The sequence below is a fragment of the Pomacea canaliculata genome, linkage group LG1 (genome assembly GCF_003073045.1).
Source record: "Pomacea canaliculata isolate SZHN2017 linkage group LG1, ASM307304v1, whole genome shotgun sequence".
Classification (NCBI taxonomy): Eukaryota; Metazoa; Mollusca; class Gastropoda; order Architaenioglossa; family Ampullariidae; genus Pomacea; species Pomacea canaliculata.
Genome location: NC_037590.1, coordinates 22,093,452 through 22,116,762, shown reverse-complemented (window position 1 = coordinate 22,116,762; position 23,311 = coordinate 22,093,452). Strand labels below are relative to the sequence as shown.

Below are 23,311 nucleotides of genomic sequence, written 5' to 3'. Positions count from 1 at the left end.
AGCACAGGATATTGGTTTATTTCGAAGCTTCTTGATCGACTTGTCACCGTTCTTGCTTGGCCCCCCCCCCCAACCTTTACTCGATTTACAGCGTAATCAACGTTGTAGCAGCGAAAACTGGTCACGTGGTCACGTAAAGCTGGGGGTAATAATATTCGTAAACCAGAGCTCGGTGACTCTCCGAGGCGGATTTACTACCTGATCCCTGGAGAGCCCGCTGAAGCCGTAGCTGTTTGTAGTAACCCTATACGTGGTTGATGTCAAGATTTTTGAGGTTTGTTTGCGCTGTCAGGAGGAGGCATTGGTTCCGGTTCACAGGAATCCCAGAGATAAATTTACCCCTGGTTCATAACTAGGGCGCCTGTTTTTTTTTACGGGTATGTAGCACACGGTGGTTCTAGAGCGCGGCGCATGTGAGTGTCCCTTTCCTCGAGTATGCTTTAAAAAAAAAAGTGATCAGAAACCGTTGAGCTTAGAATAGACACTGTAACCTGAGACTCGCACGAAACAACTTTACGGCACATCGTATTTATCTCTTTCTTCTCTCCTCCTCCCATTTCCGGTGAAATTAAGTTTTTCCTACGCAGTTGGTGTGAAGGCTGAGCCATTACACACAGCTCTGTGTAGGCTGCAGGAAGTGCAGTTGTTTCTTCAACACGAATATACGAGTATGTATTGTCATTTTTTAAAATTAATGCATGCCATTGACAGGTAAGTAAAAATGCTAGGAAAAAAATAAAAGATAAACTTCAATATCACCTGTTTCTGGGCTACTTTGAGAACATCTTCGATTAAAGAGGAATTATGAGTTTTAAAGGTGAACAAAAATGAAAATGAAGACGACAATTTGAATTGACCCATAGATCAGCGTACAGCGCCCCCTGTCTTGTCTTGAAAAGCGCTGAGGGCCGATAACCAGCCCTAATGACGACCCAGCCTGCCCCCTCGCCGACTGGAATCGTCTATCTGTCGGCGCTATCGTTAACGGGACGTTAGAGTCCGCGGCCAGGGCTTCACGCCTGATCACCTGCTCGGACAGGCTGCATCCGGCCTGTCTGGGGTGGGGCAACCCTGTTTGGAAACCCGTCAGCTGCTTTTCCCGTGAAATCAGGGTTGCCGAAAATGCACTAACCCGCAAGTCTGCTCAAGAGAAGCTCAGAAAATTAGGTTCCCTTCTGGCTTTTCTGAAGTAAATTACGACACTGTCCGTGTTCGACATCCTCTATTTGATGATCTAAATACACTTTTCTTCCGAAAAAAAAACTTTGTTTGCCTCCAATTTCTCGAGAAGTGTTCACAATCAGTGTAGCTCTCCTTCAGCTATGTTTCTCTGTGTTCGTCCTCTCGTAGTAGGGACAGTCTGATCCGCAGACTTCAAATCGTCTTCATGGACAAGCTTCGCGAACTCCCATACCTCATTCCCCTCAGGTTCTGGCTTTCCCACTGACCCGCTAACCATGACTGGAATTAGCTTCTCAAGTGAGTCGGCAACCTTCGCCTTGCGCCGGGGGCCTTTGATTACAGGGTTAACTCCAGGACCACGAGCATCCCAATAGCTGCCGAAGTCTTCGCCGCTCTCTGTGCAGCGGGCCAAAAAATTGGGTTTGGCACCAGATCAGTGCGCGTGAGAGCTCGAGGACTGCGAAGTTTACCTTGGCACTCCCCTCCCTGCAGGCTGAATGCATTCTGGCACCTACCTACTCTTCGTGTCTGTGGACGCTGGCATGATGTATTGTAGGTGTGCAAGGATATGCCAGCCTGTATCACACAAAAGCGTTAAATATCATAGCTTCTCGGATGTGCTGACCTTTTTTTTGATTATCTGACAAATTTTTATCTTTATAGAAAAACCGACACACTGTTGAAAAGATAGTTCGACTAGGACGTTGCTGATATTTTGATTACCAAGAGTTTTTCAACTGAAGGGAAGAGAAAACAGGGGGAAGAGTCCAAAAACAATAAATGAAACCATGGCAACAAAAATAGTCAGTCGACACCAATTCAACCAAAAACTGTGAAAAAATGCGAGCAAAAAACATTCACTGAAGCTGTTTTACTGACCGGGCGTTATGATGGTTCGTATTGTAACATAAAAAAACTAAAGCCATGGCTTATGCGCAGTGAACGCCACTTTACTGAATAAAGACAAAAAAGAAAAGAACTGGAGACTGTACAGAAACGATCCTAAGCTGTCAAAATATCTTAGAGCACCGCTCTAACGAATGGATAAATAAATAACGGAGATTTTGCGCAAAACTGTCTGAAACTGACAAAATATCTTGCAGCTCCGTTCTAATGAAGGAACAAATAAATAACGGAGCCTGCATAAAACTGTCTTTAACTGTCAAACTTGGTCTCTTTAAAAGTATTAAATAAGATAGGTCAAAGGTCAAAGTAGCTGTAGGCTTCTTTTAAACAACGAGATGCACCGCGTTACCAGTACGGTGCACCAGTCCAGTCACATTTTAAAATGTTGGAGAGAGAGATATGATCATTGCCGTTCCTGGCTTTGTCTTTTAAACTGCCAGTCAGCTGATGGCTGCTGCGCATGTGTAGCGTACGTCATAAACTAGGTCTGGCATTGTCTGTTGCCATGGCTGCCCCCAAGGCGTGGGGTGGGGGAGGTGATGCGGAGGGTAGTGGGAGACGATGGAAGCAGGGAGGGCGCTGTCTGATGAGACCTGAGCGTGCACCCCCTGCAATCTTGTCATATTTAGGCAGCGGGCCTACTCCAGCGCCGCTTTATTGCCGCGTACTTTACTGACGTCGCCGCGATAACCATGTCACGCTGGTCAGCTCCACGCGCGTTAATTGCACGAGCCGTCAGTCAAACGTCAGACCCTCCGACTCGTCGGAGGCGCAGGTTCCTGGATTTCAGGAGGCAGAAGTCTTCATTCAGTTCGGATAAGTCCTTGGACATCCAGGCATAGGCATTCCTGTGCTTCTGATATGCACGTTTCTATAACTTTTTTTTTTAAATGGTGTGTCAACATCATGGGTCAATCAGTTTAAAGAAAGTCAGTTTATTGACCAAAGAATTGATAGGTGTAGGGGACAACTCTGAGTCTACTAACAAGAGACAGTAAGATCAATTCTTAGACTTGGGGTGGATGGCTCGAGTGCAAAGGAGAAGGTCGCAGTCTTGTCGGTGGAAAACTTCGATCTACCCACCCACAAAGAAACTGGAACCTGAAATACTAGAACCATAACGCAGCCAGCAAGTCTATTCCTGTAAAGAGATGCTACGGATGGAAGATTCCAACCCACAAGAACAGTAACGATTCTCCTTGTAACCTTAATTACCCTGTCATCAGGCTACCCAAGCCCCCAGTCAAGGGAACTTAATTTCACTGAACACAGAGAACTGATGTCGTGGTTCGGATTGGGATTGATGACAGCTTTGTCACAGAGATCATAACCCGTAGTTTCATGGGGAGAAAAAAAAACAAAAACAGTGTAGCTGGACTGTCCAACAGACAACATCTAAACTGGTAGCGTGTCGACAAGATAATTTTGTCTTACTTTTCGTTGTTGCCGAATGATGGTGGCGCCACGAGGAAGACCCCAGTGTACAGAGCGGTTGTCGATAAATGTAAAGGTCGTACCGTAACCTTTTGGTCCTTACAGAGGGAGATGGTAGAGACCACACGTTTCTTGGAGCCTACTTTTTGTGCCCCTCTCTTCCCCTTCGTTATCCCACCTTTCCTAGTCCTCCATGGAGTCACGTGCCTTATTCGACTGGGTCGACTTGGAGGAGGACCTTTGTGGCACTACATAGGTATTGAACCAATGAGAGTTCACTCCTCTGGGCCTGGGCCCAGCTGTTTCAGAGTGCGTAGGTCGAAAGAGAAAGATGGCGCTAACGACCCCATTCAGCTCTGTTACAGTTGTCTGCCTCGACTGCTCCGTTATCTCCCCTAGTTTTTCTTTCTCTCCCTTCATCCCATCTTCATCCCCGCCTCCTCGTCTAAAGTAAATGAAAACGAGCGACACCTGCCGGAGGTCTTCATCTCGCGGCGAAAAGTCCAATAAACGACCCAAGCCGCCTACCTCCGCAACCTTGACGCGCAGCACACGCCGAGCGGCACCAGCAGCGAGAGACTTTTTTGCCGCGAGGGTGGCCGACGGGTGGGGTACGTGATGGCGAAAGAATCCCCTGGGTCCCATGACGCTGGCTGGCAGTTTGCGGACCGAAGGACTGCCGAGGGGGAGAAAGCTGGGACCCAGAGTGAACTGAGGTTTTGTACTTTTTTTTTTCGGCATTCGTGGAACGATGAGCGGCAAAGAGGCTGGGGCGGCGGCTTGCACTGTTGGCAGCGCCGAGATAACGACTCGTGAAGAGTTTGCTGCGTCTTCTTCTTCGTCCGGGGGCTGCGAGCAAGCACGTCGTACGTCAGACCAGAGGGTTGTTGAGGGGGTGGTTGGGAGTTTGAGGTGGAAGCGGGAGGTAGGTGCACGCCCAGGAACACCAGACTGGCATATGCCGGCTTTTATCTTGACGCAATATTTTATCCGCTCCCCCATCTCTCTCTCTTGCTCCTTCCTCTCCCTTTCTGCTGCTGCTGCTATCTCTGACCCCGCTATAATTGCATTGTCGAAGCAATGAAAGTCGTCCGCGAGGAGTTGACAAACAAATTAACGAACTCTTGCCGATCGGTGACATACGGAAGAGAACAGTCAGATGCCAAGTTAGGGACGTCTCACACGCCCTCCCCTCCTGTACACACTCACACCGCTCGGGGTTTAGGTGGAAATGATTCTCGAGATAGTAGTGCTTTGCCAGTGAACGCGCCGCCTCTTATTTTCGTCGCGTCCAGCAACCTTTCGGGCAACGCACAGGGTATCTACCAAATAAATGCCTTTCCTTGTCCGGGGTTGATAAGTTCATAAGTTTTTGTTAAAAACAACAACTGTATAATCTAAAATTCTATGCATTATACACATATGTCAAAACCTTTGCTTCTTGCCAAGTGCTTCTCCTTCTAGGTGAACGCACGGGTGGACAGCTGTCCACTCTTTATAACGAACATCTATGATGATCAAGTTTTGGTGAACACGACGAGGATTTACAGTAGCACAACCTACGTTACCCATGTAAATCCTGAAGGGGTAGCCACCGATTACCACAGTTATCAAAAACAAAGTGATTGAACTGCTCCAGTTTTCTACCTTGCTGGAGAACCAAGAACACCTTATAACCAAATAAAGATTTATTGACTACTATCCTTCATCTTCCTCAGTTACTCCCTGGCGCATCTGTAATAAGCTTAAGCTTTTTCCAAAATACCAACTGAACCTGGAATCCCCAGACTAAGCAGCAGCAGTTCACCTATAAAAAAAAAACCAACCCAGAAACCCATGCAATAGCAGCAGTTGCCAGAATCAGGAAGCTGGCCACACCGAGCGTGCAAAGTATGCTGGAACTGCTGAGGTTGAGGCTCCCGAGCTGGGTGCTAGGTAAGACTCGTCTGTCAACTCCAATCACGGGGCGTATCAAGAGAGAAAAAGATGGCTGCTGCTCTCTCACTTCGTTCTGCTTGGGGCTTATCTGCCCTTGTCATCGGCAGAAGAAAGCCGGCGGCACGCGCCCTTCCTACATCGTCACGTCAGCCGCCATCTTGAAGACGTTCAGCGCCACCAGCCGGCAAACACCTTTCTGCTCTCTTGATACCCGGGTGTAAAGTTTAGGACGCTTGCTACCCTCCGTGGCAGGCCAGGCACCTGGCCAGACAGACTGGCATTAGGTAAGGGAGGGGAGGTCAATGACGTTGGAGTAAACCAACGAGGTCTGGCCGAGGGCCGTCTGCAAGTCTCTCCATGTCATCGTGGACAACATTGTGCTGCAACGTCGCTGTTATCGAACTTCTGACAAGATAATGCTGAGGAGGCTGTGATCATCTGATCAGCCCTGCGGTATACCTACTTTGAAATGGCTGCAAACGATCTTTTGATCGTAAACTGAGTTACTCCCTTTTTTTCGTAGTTTAGAGATTTGAATCAAAATGTTGCGTTTACTAGTAGGTCCTTCAGGGAAAACAACTTTGTTGTTTAATTTTTTCGAAGTCAACAGGCTCGTCATAGCCTCTCCTTACTTAGTTCTTGCCGAATCCTCATTCATAACATTTGGAAAAAAAAATTCTATCATTGGTTCGCATCTTACACGTCGTCGACTCTTTTTGAGGTGAATTTATTAAGATTGCTCGAAGACAGAAGCAAAAGGAAGATACAAATTGGTTATTTAAAAGGGGTGGGAGAGCTTTAGCATCGGAAATGTGTCCTGCAATTTAAACAATTTTAATTTTAGCAATTTTTGTAACCATCTCTAAATTATTGAGACTGGTGATGTAGATATCTTAATTAACCAGCTCTAAATCATTGTGAGTGGTGTATGAAGATAACTTATTTTTCAATCTGATTCTGATTACAGCGTGCAGCTGCCACCCGGTTGGAGCTTTGGGGAAGATGTGTAACCAGACCACCGGCCAGTGTCCGTGTAAGGACGGCGTGACCGGCCTCACCTGTAACCGCTGCGCCAAAGGTTATCAGCAAAGCAAGTCGCCGATCGCACCCTGCATCAGTAAGTGTCTAGCATTTCAAAAATAGTTCTTTTCTCTGTCCTTTTCATCCACCCTTTCTGTCTCATGTTTTATTTCATAAAAAGACTTGCGGAACAGCGTCAGAAAGCACTGTCACACTTTGCTGTGAGCTTTTTGGATTGATTGGCGGGGGTAAGGGGTTGGGGTGGATTGTGAATGAAAAGGGGAAAAGAGAGAGAGGAGGGAAGGGGTTGTAATATTTCTGCTGTTATCAAATTAAGAGCAATGTTTCGTGTGGGCGAGCCAAAAAAGAATTCGTGAATAAAGATGCCGCGTGATAAGCTGCGAAATGGTTCAAAAGCCCCCCCCAAAAAAAAACCCCAAAAACAAAAGCTTATTTTGTGACAGCATTTTAGTGTGTGGATGGGAGGTAGGATGAAAGAGAAAGAGCGTGCTTGCCTCCGGCATCGTCACGTGGCTAGCACTCCTTCGTCGATGGTGCAAAACAAGGCCACAAACCTCTTCTTTAAAAAAAAAAAAAAAATTGATTTCGACTTTGGAACCAATGGTTCCTGGATATCTACTACTGGAAAGAATGCCAAGTGTGACTCACGAATCCCCCTCATTCGGTTAGATTGGGCACCGGACTAATAAACTCTCAGTTTTACACAATACTGTTATATTGTACTGGCGGGCCGGGCCAGCGGGCGGGCCGGTCAGAGACAGGAGGCGGGCCGGATCCGGCCCGCGGGCCGGCCTTTGCCCAGGTCTGGGTTAGATGGACACGTCAACCTTTGCGGCTACAACCCTGGCGGTACTCAGTGGGCCATCTACAATACTCCTTCCCCTCCTTGTGCCTCGATGTTTGTGCAGACCTCACCGCTTGATGCGTGGGGCAGACCTGAAGTAAATGTGTTGGTGTTGTGTTTGTTATTGAAACAGGCGTTACACAGTGCACACTGTTGCCATACCAACGGCGGGTTTATTTTTTTGCAAGAGGAGAAAAGCTGTGCTAAAAATTAATTGTTGACAAACACTGGCATATTTTTCTATATTAACTCAGCAAAACAGGAACTAAATGATGCGCGCATGTGTGTATATATATGCACTCCCACACACCTGCACACGCACGAGCATTTCAACCATCACCACCCTCACTTTGGCACACGTGCAAGCGGCAAGCGTCTTTCTAACCGCCACTTTCTAACCGCCACTGCAAACCTTTATTTTGTGACGCACTTAAGTTTAATTCCATCCACTTTGCAGGATTTATAACCGAGGTGCGTAAAGACCCCAACATCACGGCGCGCGGCCGTGCAGTGTTTCCTAACAAAGATAGGACACGACAGAGAGAGAGAGAAATGGACAGAGGTCGCACAGAGACGGAGAGAGAAAGTAAAGCTCGCATGCACCCCACCCCATGCCCCCAACACCCCAAACCCACCCCCTTTTTATGGAAATCACTTTTCGTCAGAGCATGTTGATGGCAGTCTAATCAACTCGCACCCGTTAGAGGTAGAGAATGGTGTAGGCAAGGGCAGATAAAAGTACAAGAGCATGTATGCCAAACAACGGGTAACTCTTGTGACTGACTTCTCTGTAGCTTGAGTCTTGTCTTCAAAGTGTCTTGTGGAATATGTCTGTGTGTATGTGTGTGTAAGCATAACTGTCGTACAATTAACCTAATCACATGGTTCTCTGAAACGAACAACTCCATGGCTACACCAGTGGTCTAGTCACTCATGTGTATGTGTGTGTGTACGTATTTTGTTTTTGTTTACAATTCTGTTCATGCATGCTTGCTACCTGTGCAGTATGGTTACAGGTGTATGTATCATGGCTACGTTGAATTTGAGTATATATATATAGGAAATGGGTTCTCACAAGCTGCCCAGATTATTTTCTTGTGGTGAGAAGGCATACAGACTTCTTCAAAGCAATTAAACAGATAAATGAAAGCAAGGATTCCTACTTTCAGCACACGCGATAGTTAATTGTGTACAATACTGATAGATCAGTGAATAACAGTTTGTTTGTGTGTGTGTGAGAGAGAGAGAGAGCAAAAGAGAATAGAGAGAACAGCAATTTTCCAAACATAGTTCCTCTTAAAGGAGCTGTCCTCAACATACCTAGTAGTTGATTCAACCTCGGAGCATAGGGTTCGAGTCTCGCCAACATCTTCAATGAAGATCTTCATCAACAACCACTGCGCGCCAGCCAGATGTTTACCTGACCACAATCAGAGAACGACTTTATTCTCTTCATGTAGGTGTGCGCGCGTGCATGCATCTTAATACAAAACTCGTTCCTTAGAGAAGTACTAACGAACTGGGTGTGTGTCGTCTGCTCCGTGTCGCTCCGACTGTTAGCAAGCAGCATGGACCGTTTGTGTGTGACAGCTTCCTCATCCTTCACTCTGACCTGGGAACATTCCTTGAGATGGAACTGTAGACAGTGATTAACGCTTACATCGATGCTTCTGTACAGGATGCCAAACACATTGTCAAGATTCTATAGTAGCAAAAACATATTTCTATCTTGAATTATTGACATTAAAGGCTTCCTTAGTTTATATAATCCATATAAATAACGACTTGTTAATAATATTAAAAATTTAAATGTCTGCCAAACTTGTTATATGATTTCATTAAGATTCTGAAATAAAGGTGAACTGTTACCTTTTCATTGTACAATGTTTGTTTTCTAGCTCTTGAAATTAATTTGAAATAAATACCTACTTTGCTTTCATTATTAATGGTTTTATCAACAACAGCCAGCACGCAAATTCTTGTGTAATCATGATATTCTTGTGTGTTGCACCAGAAATCCCTAAACCCACGCCCACAGAAGACCCCGGGGGCAAATCGCCTGGCCGAGGTGAAGGCGGTAAGTTTATTTATTGAAATTTATTTTTTAAACCTTTCCTTCTATAACAGAACAAAACAGCGGGAACGTGACGGTTTCTTCTTTCTTACATTCCTTTCGATATTCGATCAAACTGAGCAGAAGTATCATGTAACGATCGTTGGGTGTAATGGAATATGAATTGTAAACAAAAAAAAAAATGTGGATATTAAATTGTCGAGACCATGGAGTCAGGGTCATAAACTATAACAACATAGTGGGAGGACTTCGGGACTATTCCCTGTTCTACATCATTCCTATACACGGAAAGTTTATCCTATCGATACGGTTGAATCACAAGCTGTAATCACTTATCAAGTTTTTCTTGGGTGTGTGTTGTTTGTTTTATTTATTTGTCTCTCACGAATAAAGTAGAATCAGACTCGCCGCCTTATAAAATAAGAGGTGCATTGTTGGGGCTGCTATTCTCATGCAAAGAAAAGTTCCCGAAAGACACTAGACTTCATGTCCTCTTGCACCCTGACATCATTTAACCAGTTGTGTACCCAACGCCTTCAAGGCTTTTGTGACCATCGGCCCACCCACCCTGAAGAGGACTAAAGTAGCGACTAGAAACTGCAGTTCTTGGTGTGGGTAACCGGGTGTGAGCATTTGATGAGCAAGAACATGGTTACTCCCATCTGACCACCTGGAAGACCTCGCAAACGTTTGGGTGTGCTATTGTGATCTGATCACCACCGGTCTTTTTGGACCGTTCCCGTGGAAACGACTTGATGTCATGGATACGACCAGAGCTGAACACCAATGCAGATTGCGAGGGCGAAAAACATTTCTTCTGTTTCCTCTATAAAGTTATTTTTGGGATTGGATTAATTATTTATTCATTTTTAGGGGTGTACATTGGCCTATTTTTTTTTAAGCTTCTGCAAGCTGAAGCAGGCTGATTGCACGACAACAAAGGTTACGACAGCGTGAGTAGTCAGGAGATCCTGACAAACACCAATAAATCAGTGACACAAAAGAAATCCAAAACAAGGCAAGTCTGTAATGTACAGGTGAAGCTGGACTGCTGTCGTGATTTAAAGCAGCAAGCCTCCAACAAGGGTCTGGATCCCTATTCAGGGACGGTAACTTAGCCGGGGTGTCTGTCTGTGGGGCTGGCATCTCCTGTCTGTCCTCACAGGGTTGTAGCGACTCCAACGTGAGAAGTGGTGGTGGTGGTGGTTGGGTGGTCGGGGTGGCGGGGTTTGTCCGCTTGTCCATCAGACTGCCGGTCGTAGGTGAGGACTGGGTTTTATAGAAGCATCAGGCAGTAAATAAGTCAGCAAGTACCGGGTGGGTCTGTTGTAGTCAGGCCTGCGGTGCCTTAAAACGGTCAGGACTGACTATAAATCGCCTGTTTGCAAACAGCTGATGTCTGTACTGGAATTCATGTCACTCAGGTAGGTTACCTTCAGGTCGCTCAAGTGTGTGACCTTTGTCCTGCTTACCGCAACAATGTCCACATAATATCTGGGAAATCTGTAATGACAAGAAAGTGTAACTTATACTAGAATTAAAATTCTGTTGTGACGAAAGAAAACGGTTGGTACATACCCGGGGATTTAGCCTGTAATGACAAGAATGAACATTTAAATTTATTCGTGGCGCACAGTGTGATTAGGTACAGAGCAGTAAATCTGTCACCAAAACACGTGACACAGTAATTGTTAGCATTGATGTTTATAAATATTTTCGAGGTGAACTTTAAATAGCCCAGAAAAATAAATAACAAAATTAAAACACGTGCTCACATTGTGTCTACGGTCAAAGAAAGTTTAGCGCCCAAAAAAATAAGGTAGGACTTTTTTAAACAGCGAAACTCTTGCCTTTTCAGACAAAAAAATTATCCAGCTTGAAGAGCCACCGGTTTTTTGGTGTTTCTCTTTCTGTGTGAGTGAGAGAGAGCGAATGAAAGAATATTTTCAAGAGCTACGAGTTTTCCTATTCAAAAAAAAAACACAACTTATGATGATTGCTGTTTCTGGAGAAAGTTAACGCACCTGAATACTACACTCGAATTTTAAATGTTTTCGTCAGCCGTTAGCCCTCGCTCCCCCTCCCCTCAATGGCCAGGACGTGTGCTGCAGTCTGACCCAAGTGTCGCTAGTGACGTATGGAGGGTCAGCTGAGTGCGAGTCTTACATCGCGTCACTAGAAAAGACAATAATACTGAACATCGGGGTGGCACGAGAAGGGGGAAGCGGTCTTTGTTGTCGTTCTGTCTTCCTTTTTTTTCTTCCTTCTTCATTTTATTGACTGCGGTTGTCGCCTCTAGATGTTAGCGGGTGAGAAAAGTAGCAGGAGCAGCTGCGAGAAGCCGGGGTGGCGGTGGGTGGCTGGGTGGGAGGACGCAACATTCAATCCCTGATACGGTCCCGCCATAAAGGTTGCGGTGGAAACTAGAGACGGACTCTTGTCATGGCGGCGGGGGCAAATAACTACCTGTCGGGGGCCCGGCCGCCTTGAAGTCTGCACCGTCTAACCTTGAATAGAGGTGAAGACGATGAGCTGCTGATGAAGTCGGGATCCGAGGACTGTGGTTGTGTTAGTCACTGTGTTGTCTCGAAGACTTACTAACGGTACAGAACACGTCCACCCACCTAAATATGGCCAGGACGTCCTAACTGTAGCATAATTGAAAACCATTTTTTATTTTAAAAATCCATTAGTAAACAAAATGTTACTAATTTTAAGCATTTTCTCGATATATAGAAGTTAATTTACATCAGGGGAAATGATTTCTAACTAGAGCAATTTACTGGGGTTTCGAACTTAAGGCAGTCTGATTAATAGATCAGCATCAACACTGTTCCTGAAAACTTAATAAAGACCACAAGCTTCAATTAACCGTTGTTAAGAAAGAGTTTATAACAGACATGGTCTGGTGTAGTCAGAAAAGTACAACAGTTTTGCATTTGAAAATGTTCAGCTGATTGGCTGGTTTGAGTGATCCGAAGCATAATTTTTTTTTACCTGAAATACCTTTTTAAAACAAATTTTCTTGTTTTAACCGTCAATAAATATCTTGTGCTCTGTTTGCAGATGACGGAAGCTGCAAGAAGTGCAAGAAAAGGGTTCGGAGACTGAAGTTCAAGAAGTTCTGCAAGAGGGATTTCGGTTAGTAGCTAAGGACTTGTTGTTCGAGCGTAGCGACATTTCCCACACAATGCTGTGAAAAGGGTAATTTGCCCAAGAATGGCCAAGTCGTTTTCCGCATCATCCATCATGAAGACGTTTCTTGATTCGATGGAAACAAGTTTCTTCGAAAGTTCACGTATCACTAGAGGTGAAAAATGGGGACCTATAACCCTTTTCCACCAGGTGAAAAGAGAAAATAGCCCATCAGCCGGCCTGTAGACTTGAAGAAGGGCATCTGTAGCCACTCGCAGCAACATGTGGGCGTCCGCATCAAGGCTCCGTGTGATGTGAAAATCAGATAGCGCTTATAGAGGCAGGGACCCCAGGTGATGCGATAAATGAAAACCACTGCTGTGAATAGACTCAGAGTGACTAAGGTTAACCCTTCATAGAGGTGCCAGTTACAGTTTGTTTGCCGTAGCCTCCAGCTTGTTACACTTAGACAACTGGTCGCACTCGCTCTTCGCTCGGGCGGTGGCTTAGACTTCTGTTACTGGAGTTGAATACACAGAATGGGACTACTCTCGCAGTGATTTGTTGACTTAAGCGTGCAGCTAATCTGGCTTCTTTGGGTACGAGGGCAGGGTGTGAATGGGGTGCCCGGGTCACGAGGAGAGTGTCGGGTGTCGCAGCGTTGTCAGATTCAATGTGTCAGCACCCGACTACCCTCTCCCCCACCCACCTTAGCTAGCGGAGAGAGGTGAGGGTGATACATTCCATGCTCCTCCACCCACTCCCAACCTCCCAACCTCTAACCCTGACCCTCCGCCCGGACACGCCGTCCCCTTGTCCTTTAAAGGCTAACCCAAGTGAAACAGCAACTAAAGCTTTAAGTTTCTGGCAGAACTAAGATTAATTTGTCAAAATATGTAAAAACAGATTTCTTTAAAGAAAGCACATAAGACTGACCTAAATAATTCTGAGGATCACAGCCGATGCGACAGCTTCAATATTTTATATATATATACACACACCAGTGAGGTGTTGTCAAGTCAGCATCTTAATTTTGTGACTTGCAGGGAACCATTTCCAAAACCCGTGATGTATAAATACTAGTGTCTTGATGTAAAATAAATTCCTCTCATAAATTTGCAGATGTGTGTAATTAAAAAAATCCTTAACAATAAATTTGCACTTGAAGATCCATGAGTAGGTGGAACCCCTTTCAAAGTGGCTCTAGTTATAGTATCTCAGGCTAGGAGTCAACAAGGACTTTGCCAGCCTCCTAGTCTGTAAGTTCTCAGTGCAACAAGTGTCGGGTCTGCTGGTGGTACGAGTCATTCCTGACTAACACGGGAGTAGCAAAACACTGATATTAGAGACATTTGGTTGATAAGTGGAAACTCCTCCTCCTATGACAAACAAAGATTTTACTGAGGTGTCTGGACTGAAGGAACCCAAGAAGAACGACGTTTTTTTACTATTGGGCAGAGTTATTATCCACTTTAAAAAAAAAAACACTTCATGAAGCTTTTGTATGGAATATCGAACATGAAAATTAGAAGACGATTTTAAGTTGTGATCTTTTCTTTACAGAGAGAGTCAACTGTTTTCATATTTAATATAGCCATCTGGCTTCCTGCATTTGCTAGATAGCCTTCTTATGGAGCCTGTAACAGGCCACCCGAAGCGAATATCTTGTTTCAGTGGACTACATGCGGCACGAACAATGAATTGTTTTATTCACCTTGAGGGGTATGGAGAAATTGTCATTTACACAAATAATGATAGTCCTAGCACCCCACCCCTTAGTTGTTGGCCTATGTTGGCGTACATCTTGCTGCTATCGGCGGAACTACCCGGAGCAAGAACTCTTAGTGCGAAGTCTGCTAATCTGTTCTGCAGTCTCCCTTGAATGAATGGAGACCTTGTCCTCGGCACACACCGGAAGTGTCCGTCAGCGAGCACCAGCGGTCCGTGTATGACCTTTCACCCCAGTCTAATCATTGCCCCGCGATAGTCGGCTCTCCGTCGTCGTTTCCGTGTCACGTGGACAGAACAACGATGTATGCGACGAGCGGAAATGACGACAACGAAGTTCCTTCAGAGGCCACACATTATCAGTGCTTCTAACGAACGTTTTCAGTGACCAACGCAAACTAAATGTTCTTCTCGCTTTACACGAGGGGTCACTAAGTGCGACTTTGCTTTTTTGTGGCACAGGATCCCACACCCCCCGAGTGGAAAGGATTACTGTAGTTAATTATGACTTAATTTACTTCTCATATTGACTGATCTATACTTTAATATTACTAGGGTTTTATTTTAAAATCTGCCTTGCTTGTTAAAATTAAACTTTTTAAATAGTCTAATTGAATTGCTTAGAACGGATTGATATAAAGAATGATGTTATAAACGTTACCACTAGTAAATTTAAAATATTATTATAAAAAAGTGCACCCGTACGTCACGTGATCGTGCTATAAACCCAGAATTGAATCAAAGACAAAAGAAGACTTAAAACATTGTGGACATTTGTCGTTCAGGCAGTTAACAGTAGAAGCCGATAGTTACTATTAACAGATCACAAACATCATAGTGAATAAATAAACTAAAAATTTGTTAAAATGAACATCGAAAATTAAGGAGATAACTCAAATATTCATAAACACATCTCGTGTAAGAAAGGGGCATTCCCGTTGTGACGCATACAGGGGCATAACCTGGTAAACATGCAAAGAAGTAAGAATATGTAAGAAGGAAAGATTTAGTTTTCTCGAAGAATTTTTTTTTAACAAATGGTCACAACAAGACAGGGGACAATTGTGTTTGAAAGTCACAGGCTAGAAAAATTGCCTGCTTTCAAAGCTTTCTTCGAAATACCTCGAGTGCTTATCCACTGAAGACCATCCCGTCATTCAAAGCACGCTCAGATGGTTCGATAGAGAAAGGTGGCGATGACCGAGCAGAAGGCGACCGAGATTATTCTGGGTCTAAATTGTTTTTTCTTTTTTTAAGTCCAGCACAATGGCCTGACGCCGACATCAAAGGTGGACTTCATGGAGAAAGGCGGAGGTCGCAGTGTCAGATAACGCAATCTGGAGAAGACGTGAGGTCGGGAGGACATGCTGTGTAATAAGAAACTTCTCATCTTCAGCCCACCAGCCCAAGTCTTCGACTCTAAAGCCACAGACTTCTTTGATGTCCCTGACCGTCTCTGTCGATTGATTAGTTTCTGCCAGAGAAATGGGAAAAGCAGCTGAAGGACCTCGTTTCTGTCTCCTCGGGTTGATGGACTGTGTTGTCTTGGATGGGAAATTAGCTATGTCATCTACCAACACAATTTTAGGGAAAAGCTCAATAACTACCTGAACCTCTACAAAGTTCCGGTGTATACTGACAATTACCTACAAGTATTCCATATTACAATCATTTTTAAACGAGATTATTTGAGCAGCAGATTGTTGATGGAAATGTACCCGCTTGGTACAATCCTCAACGAATTATTTTTGAAGGCGAAGGATTTACCCTCATGGGTGAATGCTTACCATAACCAGGTGAGTAAGACAAGGGCTGGAAACGGGAGTGATCTCCCGCTGAGAAGGAAACCGAGACCTCGGCTCCCCGCCGTTAGGAAGAGTGAAAAATGGAATCCACTTGATGACCGTCCGACGTCAAGACTGAGGAGGCAAGACACACTTGCTAGCTCCTCGTCTGAGCTCAACGCCGGTGTCGCCCTTTAAAACTGTAATCGAAAACAAAATAGAATTCTGCTCGCTTTCCGTTTCGCCCCACCAGAAGGTTGGGCGTTTGGCTGCAGGGAACATAAATTCTCGTTCTCTTCGCTAAAAGGCTCTCGCAGACTTGCCCCACTTAAGCACTTCAGGAAGTTTTTACAGTTGTGTGGGGCGCAAGGGATCGGTCTGGGCAAGATGGGCATGCAGCAGATGATAGTAAGTTGGGGAGTGTGGCAGATGTGAGACTTGAGAAAGTGGGAGACCACAACAGGCAGGATATTACAGCAGATGGCACTCGGCATGAAACTGCTGCAGATTCGAGACCAGGAGTAGATCGACATGCTTTTTTTTTTAACACGAGACTGCCCCAAGACTTTCACAATTTTATTGTAATTGTGTCTGATGTATGAGTATAGAGTACATTTATGAAAATGAAAAATACCACATGCGAAAAGCGTGAGTTTTTCCGGTTTTTGTTTAAGTGCGTGGATGAGTAGTCGATTAAGTAACTATACGAGAGAAAAAGTTTGGGGTTCTTTTCATTTAGTCGGGTAGCTGGCCGACCATCAGTCAGCAGAAACATTGAATATCGAAACGGACATCGTGCGAATATTCAACTTCTGCTTACTATCATAACATAATCATTGGATACATTTTTCTCTCTTCTATAAGCTTCTATCCGAGACCACTCCCCCAACCACCAACACGTTCCACCCTTCTATTAGGCAGAGTTAATAACTCAGACATTTTGGGTTTAGATGAGACTGTTAGGTATAGTTTCTGACACTGAGTATATCTCCAGGAGTTAGAAGATTTTCTGAAATGCTTTGCATCAGCTGAGCCCTTGCCCACAGACCCCGCGGTGCTGACAGAACAAATAAACAAAAGTTTGAAGAACTATGACACAAGGAAGAAAAAAAAACGAAGGAGGAGGAGGAGGAGGAGATGAAAATAATATGTTTCATTGGTTATTAATGTAGAAGTAGAGATGGAACAAATGCAGAAATTTGAGTTACTATAATGGTAGTGGTTTTTTTTAAAATGTATTTTAATTTATTTTTATTTATTTATTTATTTTTTGCTGTTTTCCACTCGACTTGACTGCTTTATAATTTGTATCATTCGCTTCTAATGTAAGGCTACATAATTAAGATTGTGGAGAAACTAAAGACAGGAGCCACAGGAACCACATCAATAACTCAATGCAGTCTTGTGTTCCGTGTTGCAGCGATCCTAGCGCATGTTGTGTCCCGCGAGGTTGTCGACGACTGGATCAAGTTCACCATCAACGTCATCAGCTCCTACCCCCGAGGCACTGCCGACCGCGGGAGACGGGGCGAGACCTTCCTGTGGATACCTCAGGATGACCTCAAGTGCAAGTGTCTCAAGATCCGCACAAATCGACGATACTTCTGGTCGCCAAACATCGAAAGGGAGACAATCGCACGGGCTATATCATCGACCGGAAGTCAAAGGTCGTTCGCTGGAAAGACAAGTGGAACCGTCGCTTGAAGCGTTTTCTCCAGCAGGAGAAGAGTGGAGAGTGTAGAACCTGAATAAGAATCTAGAAGAAAAGGGAGACATTTACTTCATATTATTGGCTTTTGGCGACGGGGGGACAAGGGAGGGGTTAGGGAGAGTCAGTGAGAGAGACAATACCATGAGCACAAGGGAAAGACAAACTCGGCTATCGGACAACTAACTAGCCTCGCCAATTCAGATGGGGAAGAAAATTTAATTAGTACAGCTTAGTGAACAATTTTTCCACACCAAAACCAAATTCTGCGTATAACATCTGTAGATTGTGATCAGTTTATTTGTGGTCGGTAGATCTTTTTTTTTAATGAGATATTGGATCGTGATATTGAGATTGTGAGAAAAGAGTTGAAAAGTGTCCAGCAAATGCTTCGTTAAGTATCGGCAAACGTTTCATCAGACGACAACCAGGCGGAAAGGAAGGAAGAAAATGTAGGGAAAAGGCCCGCAGTGCTTGGTTCTCTAAAGAAGATCAAGCGAGGGTGTTGCGGACTAAAGGGGATAATCCGGGGTCTTTCGTAGTAGAAACAAGGCCTCGATCCACCATTTTATATTGTCTGTCACACCCGCTGTCGACGAGTAGTTATTTCACTGTCCACAAATACCTCAAGGTTCGTGCGCAGTCCCTTCTGTTTGTTGCTGTCAGATGTAGGGGTAGCGCCGTTGTTGTAGTTCGTGTCCACGTTCCTGTAGATGACATGTTTACACCTCTGTTTTTTGTCAAACTTACACCGAAGCGATGGCGGTTTTGTGATACACGGGACTCGCAGTGCAAAACACAAACGAGGGTCAGTCTGACCTGCGTAGACTTGTGACATGATTTGGTTGTGATTTGGTGACGAGGTTCGAGACTCTTCTCTGAAGGTTGCCAACATGTCGTGGCGTGAGACCATTCTCCATCAGCCGCTCGTTTCGTAAAACTGGAGTTGTTGTAGTGTTGTGCAACCATAATTGACCACAAACTTGTGCTAGGCTGTCCATTGCCAGGACTGGTGTCAAAGGTACATTTTGTGGATGTGTCAGGACCGCGCTACCACCAGCTCAAAAAGTATGAAGAAGGGACAAACATGGAGGCGTTCTTGGACAAAGATCCGTTAGGGAAACTCCAAATGGTTGTGTGTGTTTGTTGAGAGAGTAAAGCTCACAGCCCATACGCTCTGTCCGGAATTTTTGACGAAAGAGAAACCTGGTGTGTCGATAACACCACAGAAACAAAAATTATCTGAAGGAACTGAGTAATGAATTCACTCCTCTGACCGGATTCTTCCCCTGCTTGACTGTCACAAAGTCATGAGAAGGAGGCTCGATAAAGAGAAGTGCATCGTGTCATCGGTTTTTGTGTATTCAGAAAACCAGAGAATATCGTGTTTTGTTGTTGTTTTTGTATACGTGTGGCCTCCTCTACCTTTCTCACTGGCCTCACCCTCTCGTCAGGTGGTGTGCGTGGAAACAGATGTCTTCATGTGTCGTCACGTGTAATGTACGGGTCTGGCCCCTGCAGATTGTTGTCGAGGAGTGGGTTGCACAAGCATCTGTGTCCCTTGTTCTCACTCATAATGTGCCGTGAATCCATACCTGACCGATGCACCTACCCTTAGATTTGCGGGTACTTCTAAGACCGGAAAATGGCGAAAAGACTGATTCTGAAAAGTCTAACAAATCGTTTGTGTTGGTAGTCACTGCACAATCCTCCATATCGTGGCACGAACTTGAAGGCTGTCTGTCCTCACAGACGTTGATGTGTCCGAGCTTTGCTGTGGATGCTGCACCGGGGTGAAAGACTTGGTAAATGTTGACCGACGACCGAATATGTTTAGAAACGCGCAGACGCACCGTGAGAGTAAATGTTTCACAGTGCACTTTGTGGAAAGGCCAGTTTCGCTCACAATGGATGTAAGTTAATGTACTTAATCATTTTAATCACTTAATCACTTTATAGCTTTCGTTAAGTTATGTTTGGGGATAAACAACACGCATACAATCCCATCCATAAATGTACAAACACACCCGCACACACACTGAAACAATTCTGTGCTTTAAATGTTTTTAAGCAATCAAATGTGAACTGTTGTATTTTATATAAAAAAAAAAAATTCAGGCCAAATAGAAAAACAAAAGATGTTTCAAAACATGGGAAGCTGAAATTCTTAAAGAAATTAAGTCGTTTAGAATGATTTCGTTGCCAAGTTATGTTGTTTTTAATTTCGGAGAAGCTGGGCGAGTGCTGCTCTGAAGTGTATATACTGCCGCTTGTTCATGAACGGCTTCACTGGTCTTTATGTTCTGTGTATATATACATCTGATGTTGACAGGTTCAGTATCTTTCTGTCGTACGCCAAATAGCATACAGATACTTTAGTGTAACATATATAGTCCAAATTTAACTTACTTCATTACCGAAATGTACACGATAATTAAAGGTTTTTTTTCTTGATTGCTCTCTTTCCGAAACTTCTTTTTTTTTTTTTTTTTGACACGTGAATTCTGGCCTTACATGTCAAATTGACATGTGTCCCTTTTTGCTTCCTTCTTTACTTTAGAAAGCCTTTAATTTTGAAATTATTCAGTAGTTGAATGTGTGATGTGATCGTGGCGAAGTCGTGGCGAATGGTAGCCAACGTATGTTTAAACGGTTTCGGTGAGCAGGCGATGAGAAATGATCATGCTATAGAAATGTTTGAGGTTGTTATCAGGATATATTATTTACTGTATTTCTAAATTATCTGCAGATAACCCTTCAGTGTAACCTAGCCTTCTCCCCCAAAAGTCCCGTCACTTTTTTTAAAATCTTGATTGCATTCACTGGACGTGCTTATATACAATATTTTCTGTCTTTTTTTTTTCATAATATTGCATTGGACAAGTTGTTAGACGAGGAAACCAATGACATGTAAGCGATAGCATTTAAAATTGTTTTTGTTGTCATTTGTTAATTTAATTTTAAGGACGGTAATCACTTACACGGTGGGTGCAATCTGAATGTTCCAACTATGTGGGGGATGGTTGACACTTCTTAACTGCTTAGAGTAACAGCGCTTACACATGAAAAAAAAAAAGTTCTAGAAGTCTGCATCCTCTCTGGCAGGTGTTATGGTAGCATGCAAAACAGCTTAAACAAAACATTAATTTAACTTTACTGTTTGCATTTTTTAAAATGAAGAGAAAATTATTCTGCGAGGAAACAACAATCTTGTCAGGCTGTTAGAAGTCTTTTCACTTTTATACGTTTCAGTCTTTGAAGGAGGCATGGAAGACTATTTTATTTATTTATCCTTTTTTTTTTTGTCTTTGCCTTTATGTGACATCTAGCTTTCTTGAATGTTCTGTATAATGCAGCTCCACGAATGCCATCAGTGATACATGTTAATGTAAATAGACACAGCTTTATATGATGTACGTATTCTTATCGTCGTTTGAATGCCAGTGACACGGGATACAACTCGTATGTCACGTGACTCACGTCTTCATGTGTCGGGTAGTTATCATCATCACATGAACTTTAGTTGATTCAGTCGAAAGTCTGTAGCACTCTTAACTTCCACGTGAACAATCCTACTATCCCTTCTGTATATTGTCATCCTTCTTGTTCACCAGCTGTGAATTCTTCAGTTACTGTTCACATTGAGAGCAGTGTCAGGCCTGTCAGTCGTGATGTAACGGTGGGCTTTAGCGAGGGTTTACAGGTCCACCTCACAGATTAGCAAGTAGTGGCAAGGTAATTGCTTTGCCTGCCACCGGTAATTCATTTGGAAACACGCACGCAAGTAATATTTGCATAATGAATGTGAGGAAAAAGGAACGTACTCTATGACTGGTACTGTCAAACGTATATTTTCCTGTGCCACCTTTGAGACCAGAAATCCAAAGAACTGTTTTCATTAGTTTAAAAAAAAAAGAACACAAGAGATGTCAAAGGCTTTTTGTGGGCTGAACGCTGTCAGTCTTTGACCTTTGAGTGTTATGACAAATGAGATGACAGGTGCAGTAAGTAATGAAACTGAGTTTATAGTAAAATGTAAAACATCCCATTTCCTTTTCAAACTTTGTACGAAAGCTGAATTAAAACAAAAACACTTCTCTTGACTTTTTGCCATTATTCGTTTTCTGCGTGTTCTTCTCGTGTGTCGGCTCATTGATGTTTTAGGCAGAAATGAATGTTAGAAAGTATGTGGAAAAAAAAAAACAAAGTAAGTAAACAGTAGTGATACTTGTTAATGTATGTGTCATTAAAATGAGAATAAAGGCCTTTGTACTGTCACGCTTGTCAAGCACTTATGCACGGAAACACACACTTTCTCTCTCTCTCGCACAGAAGATGGAAACAAGAGAAGAAGATCGAGGGCGGACACAAGGTGCGAACCTCTTACCTGGGAACATGCTTAATTCCTGCATCACCGGACCTATTGACATTGTAGCCGTATAATAAAGCAAGATAAACAGGATCGCAGGATATTAGAGGATTAAACGAGATTAAAATGGAAATGCCTTTTAAAAGCCACGTTGGAACTTTCAATGAAGACGTACCTGACTGTACTGTAGAAAGGGTTAAAAGAAACATTGTTGACAAGATGCATGCTTGCTCTACACCCGATACAATAAAGCTCATGTCCAAATTAAGGCACAGATCTGAAAATATTCATGTAAAATGAAGGTTTTTTTTTTTTTTTGAAACTCACTTCAATACCAGGTAGATAAAAAAAATATATCTTTCAAATCAGAAATAAAGTTAACATTGCCCAAAGGTGCTTAATGATACAGGGAGCGAGGAGGCAAAGAGTTTAATGAAGAAAACCACAAAAAAACTTTTTGGAATTTTTTTTTATCGAGTTCGCTAGCCTGCCTTGTATCTGGTTACCTGAGAGCTATAGAAAGATGTTCGAGTCCTAAAAGCTTCACACGAATTTTCTTACCTACCTTCCTTCTAGGTCCTTACCTTCGAGCCACGCAAAAGGTTTGTGGCTCTCGGTGCCATTGCTAGCACCAAACTATCAATGTAATATGCCCTGTAGCAAAGGCTTTAAAAACAAAAGGAAAAGATTAACTGTAAATCTCGTAGTACAGAAGAATTCAGGATTTTAAAACATTAAAAATCGTAACCAGAGAGTGCAGGAAGGAATTGAAAATCGGGAAGAGTATAAGATTCTTCCGCTCATAGGCGTTTCCGGCAGTTTTATTAAAATATGGTTTCTAAATCCTCGCGCTGATTATCCCCGTGCATTACTCAAGCCTCAGGGGGAGGTAACAAAACCGGAAGTGACGGAATATAGGGCAAAAGGAAAGGCAGGTCTTGCTCGTGTTGACGGCTCACATTTCACGCTCTCCGTGAGTCCTAACTCAACTGATGGCTGAAGCTACCCGCCCTAGCAGCCTTATACGCTGTTTGTTAGGACCGTACTGCAAGAAATTCATGCCTGCTCGTCGACTGTTCACATGTGGACAATCACTTGTTGAAATTTATTAACCTTTTACTTTCCAGCGCCAGTAAATTCACCAAGATAAAAGCTCTTCCTTTTTCGT

General features: G+C 43.7%; 1 protein-coding gene across 1 annotated transcript in view; it reads left to right on the top strand.

Annotated features, from left to right (window-relative positions):
• LOC112565925 (netrin-1-like) overlaps positions 1–22,052 on the top strand; it is a 68,548-nt gene extending 46,496 nt beyond the window's left edge. The window contains 6 exon segments of the mRNA XM_025241825.1: positions 6,428–6,577; positions 7,803–7,931; positions 9,360–9,422; positions 12,486–12,560; positions 17,487–17,669; positions 17,672–22,052. Of these exon segments, the coding sequence (XP_025097610.1) occupies positions 6,428–6,577; positions 7,803–7,931; positions 9,360–9,422; positions 12,486–12,560; positions 17,487–17,669; positions 17,672–17,814 (743 nt within the window). The 3' untranslated portion in view covers positions 17,815–22,052.
• The last annotated feature ends 1,259 nt before the right edge of the window (positions 22,053–23,311 follow it).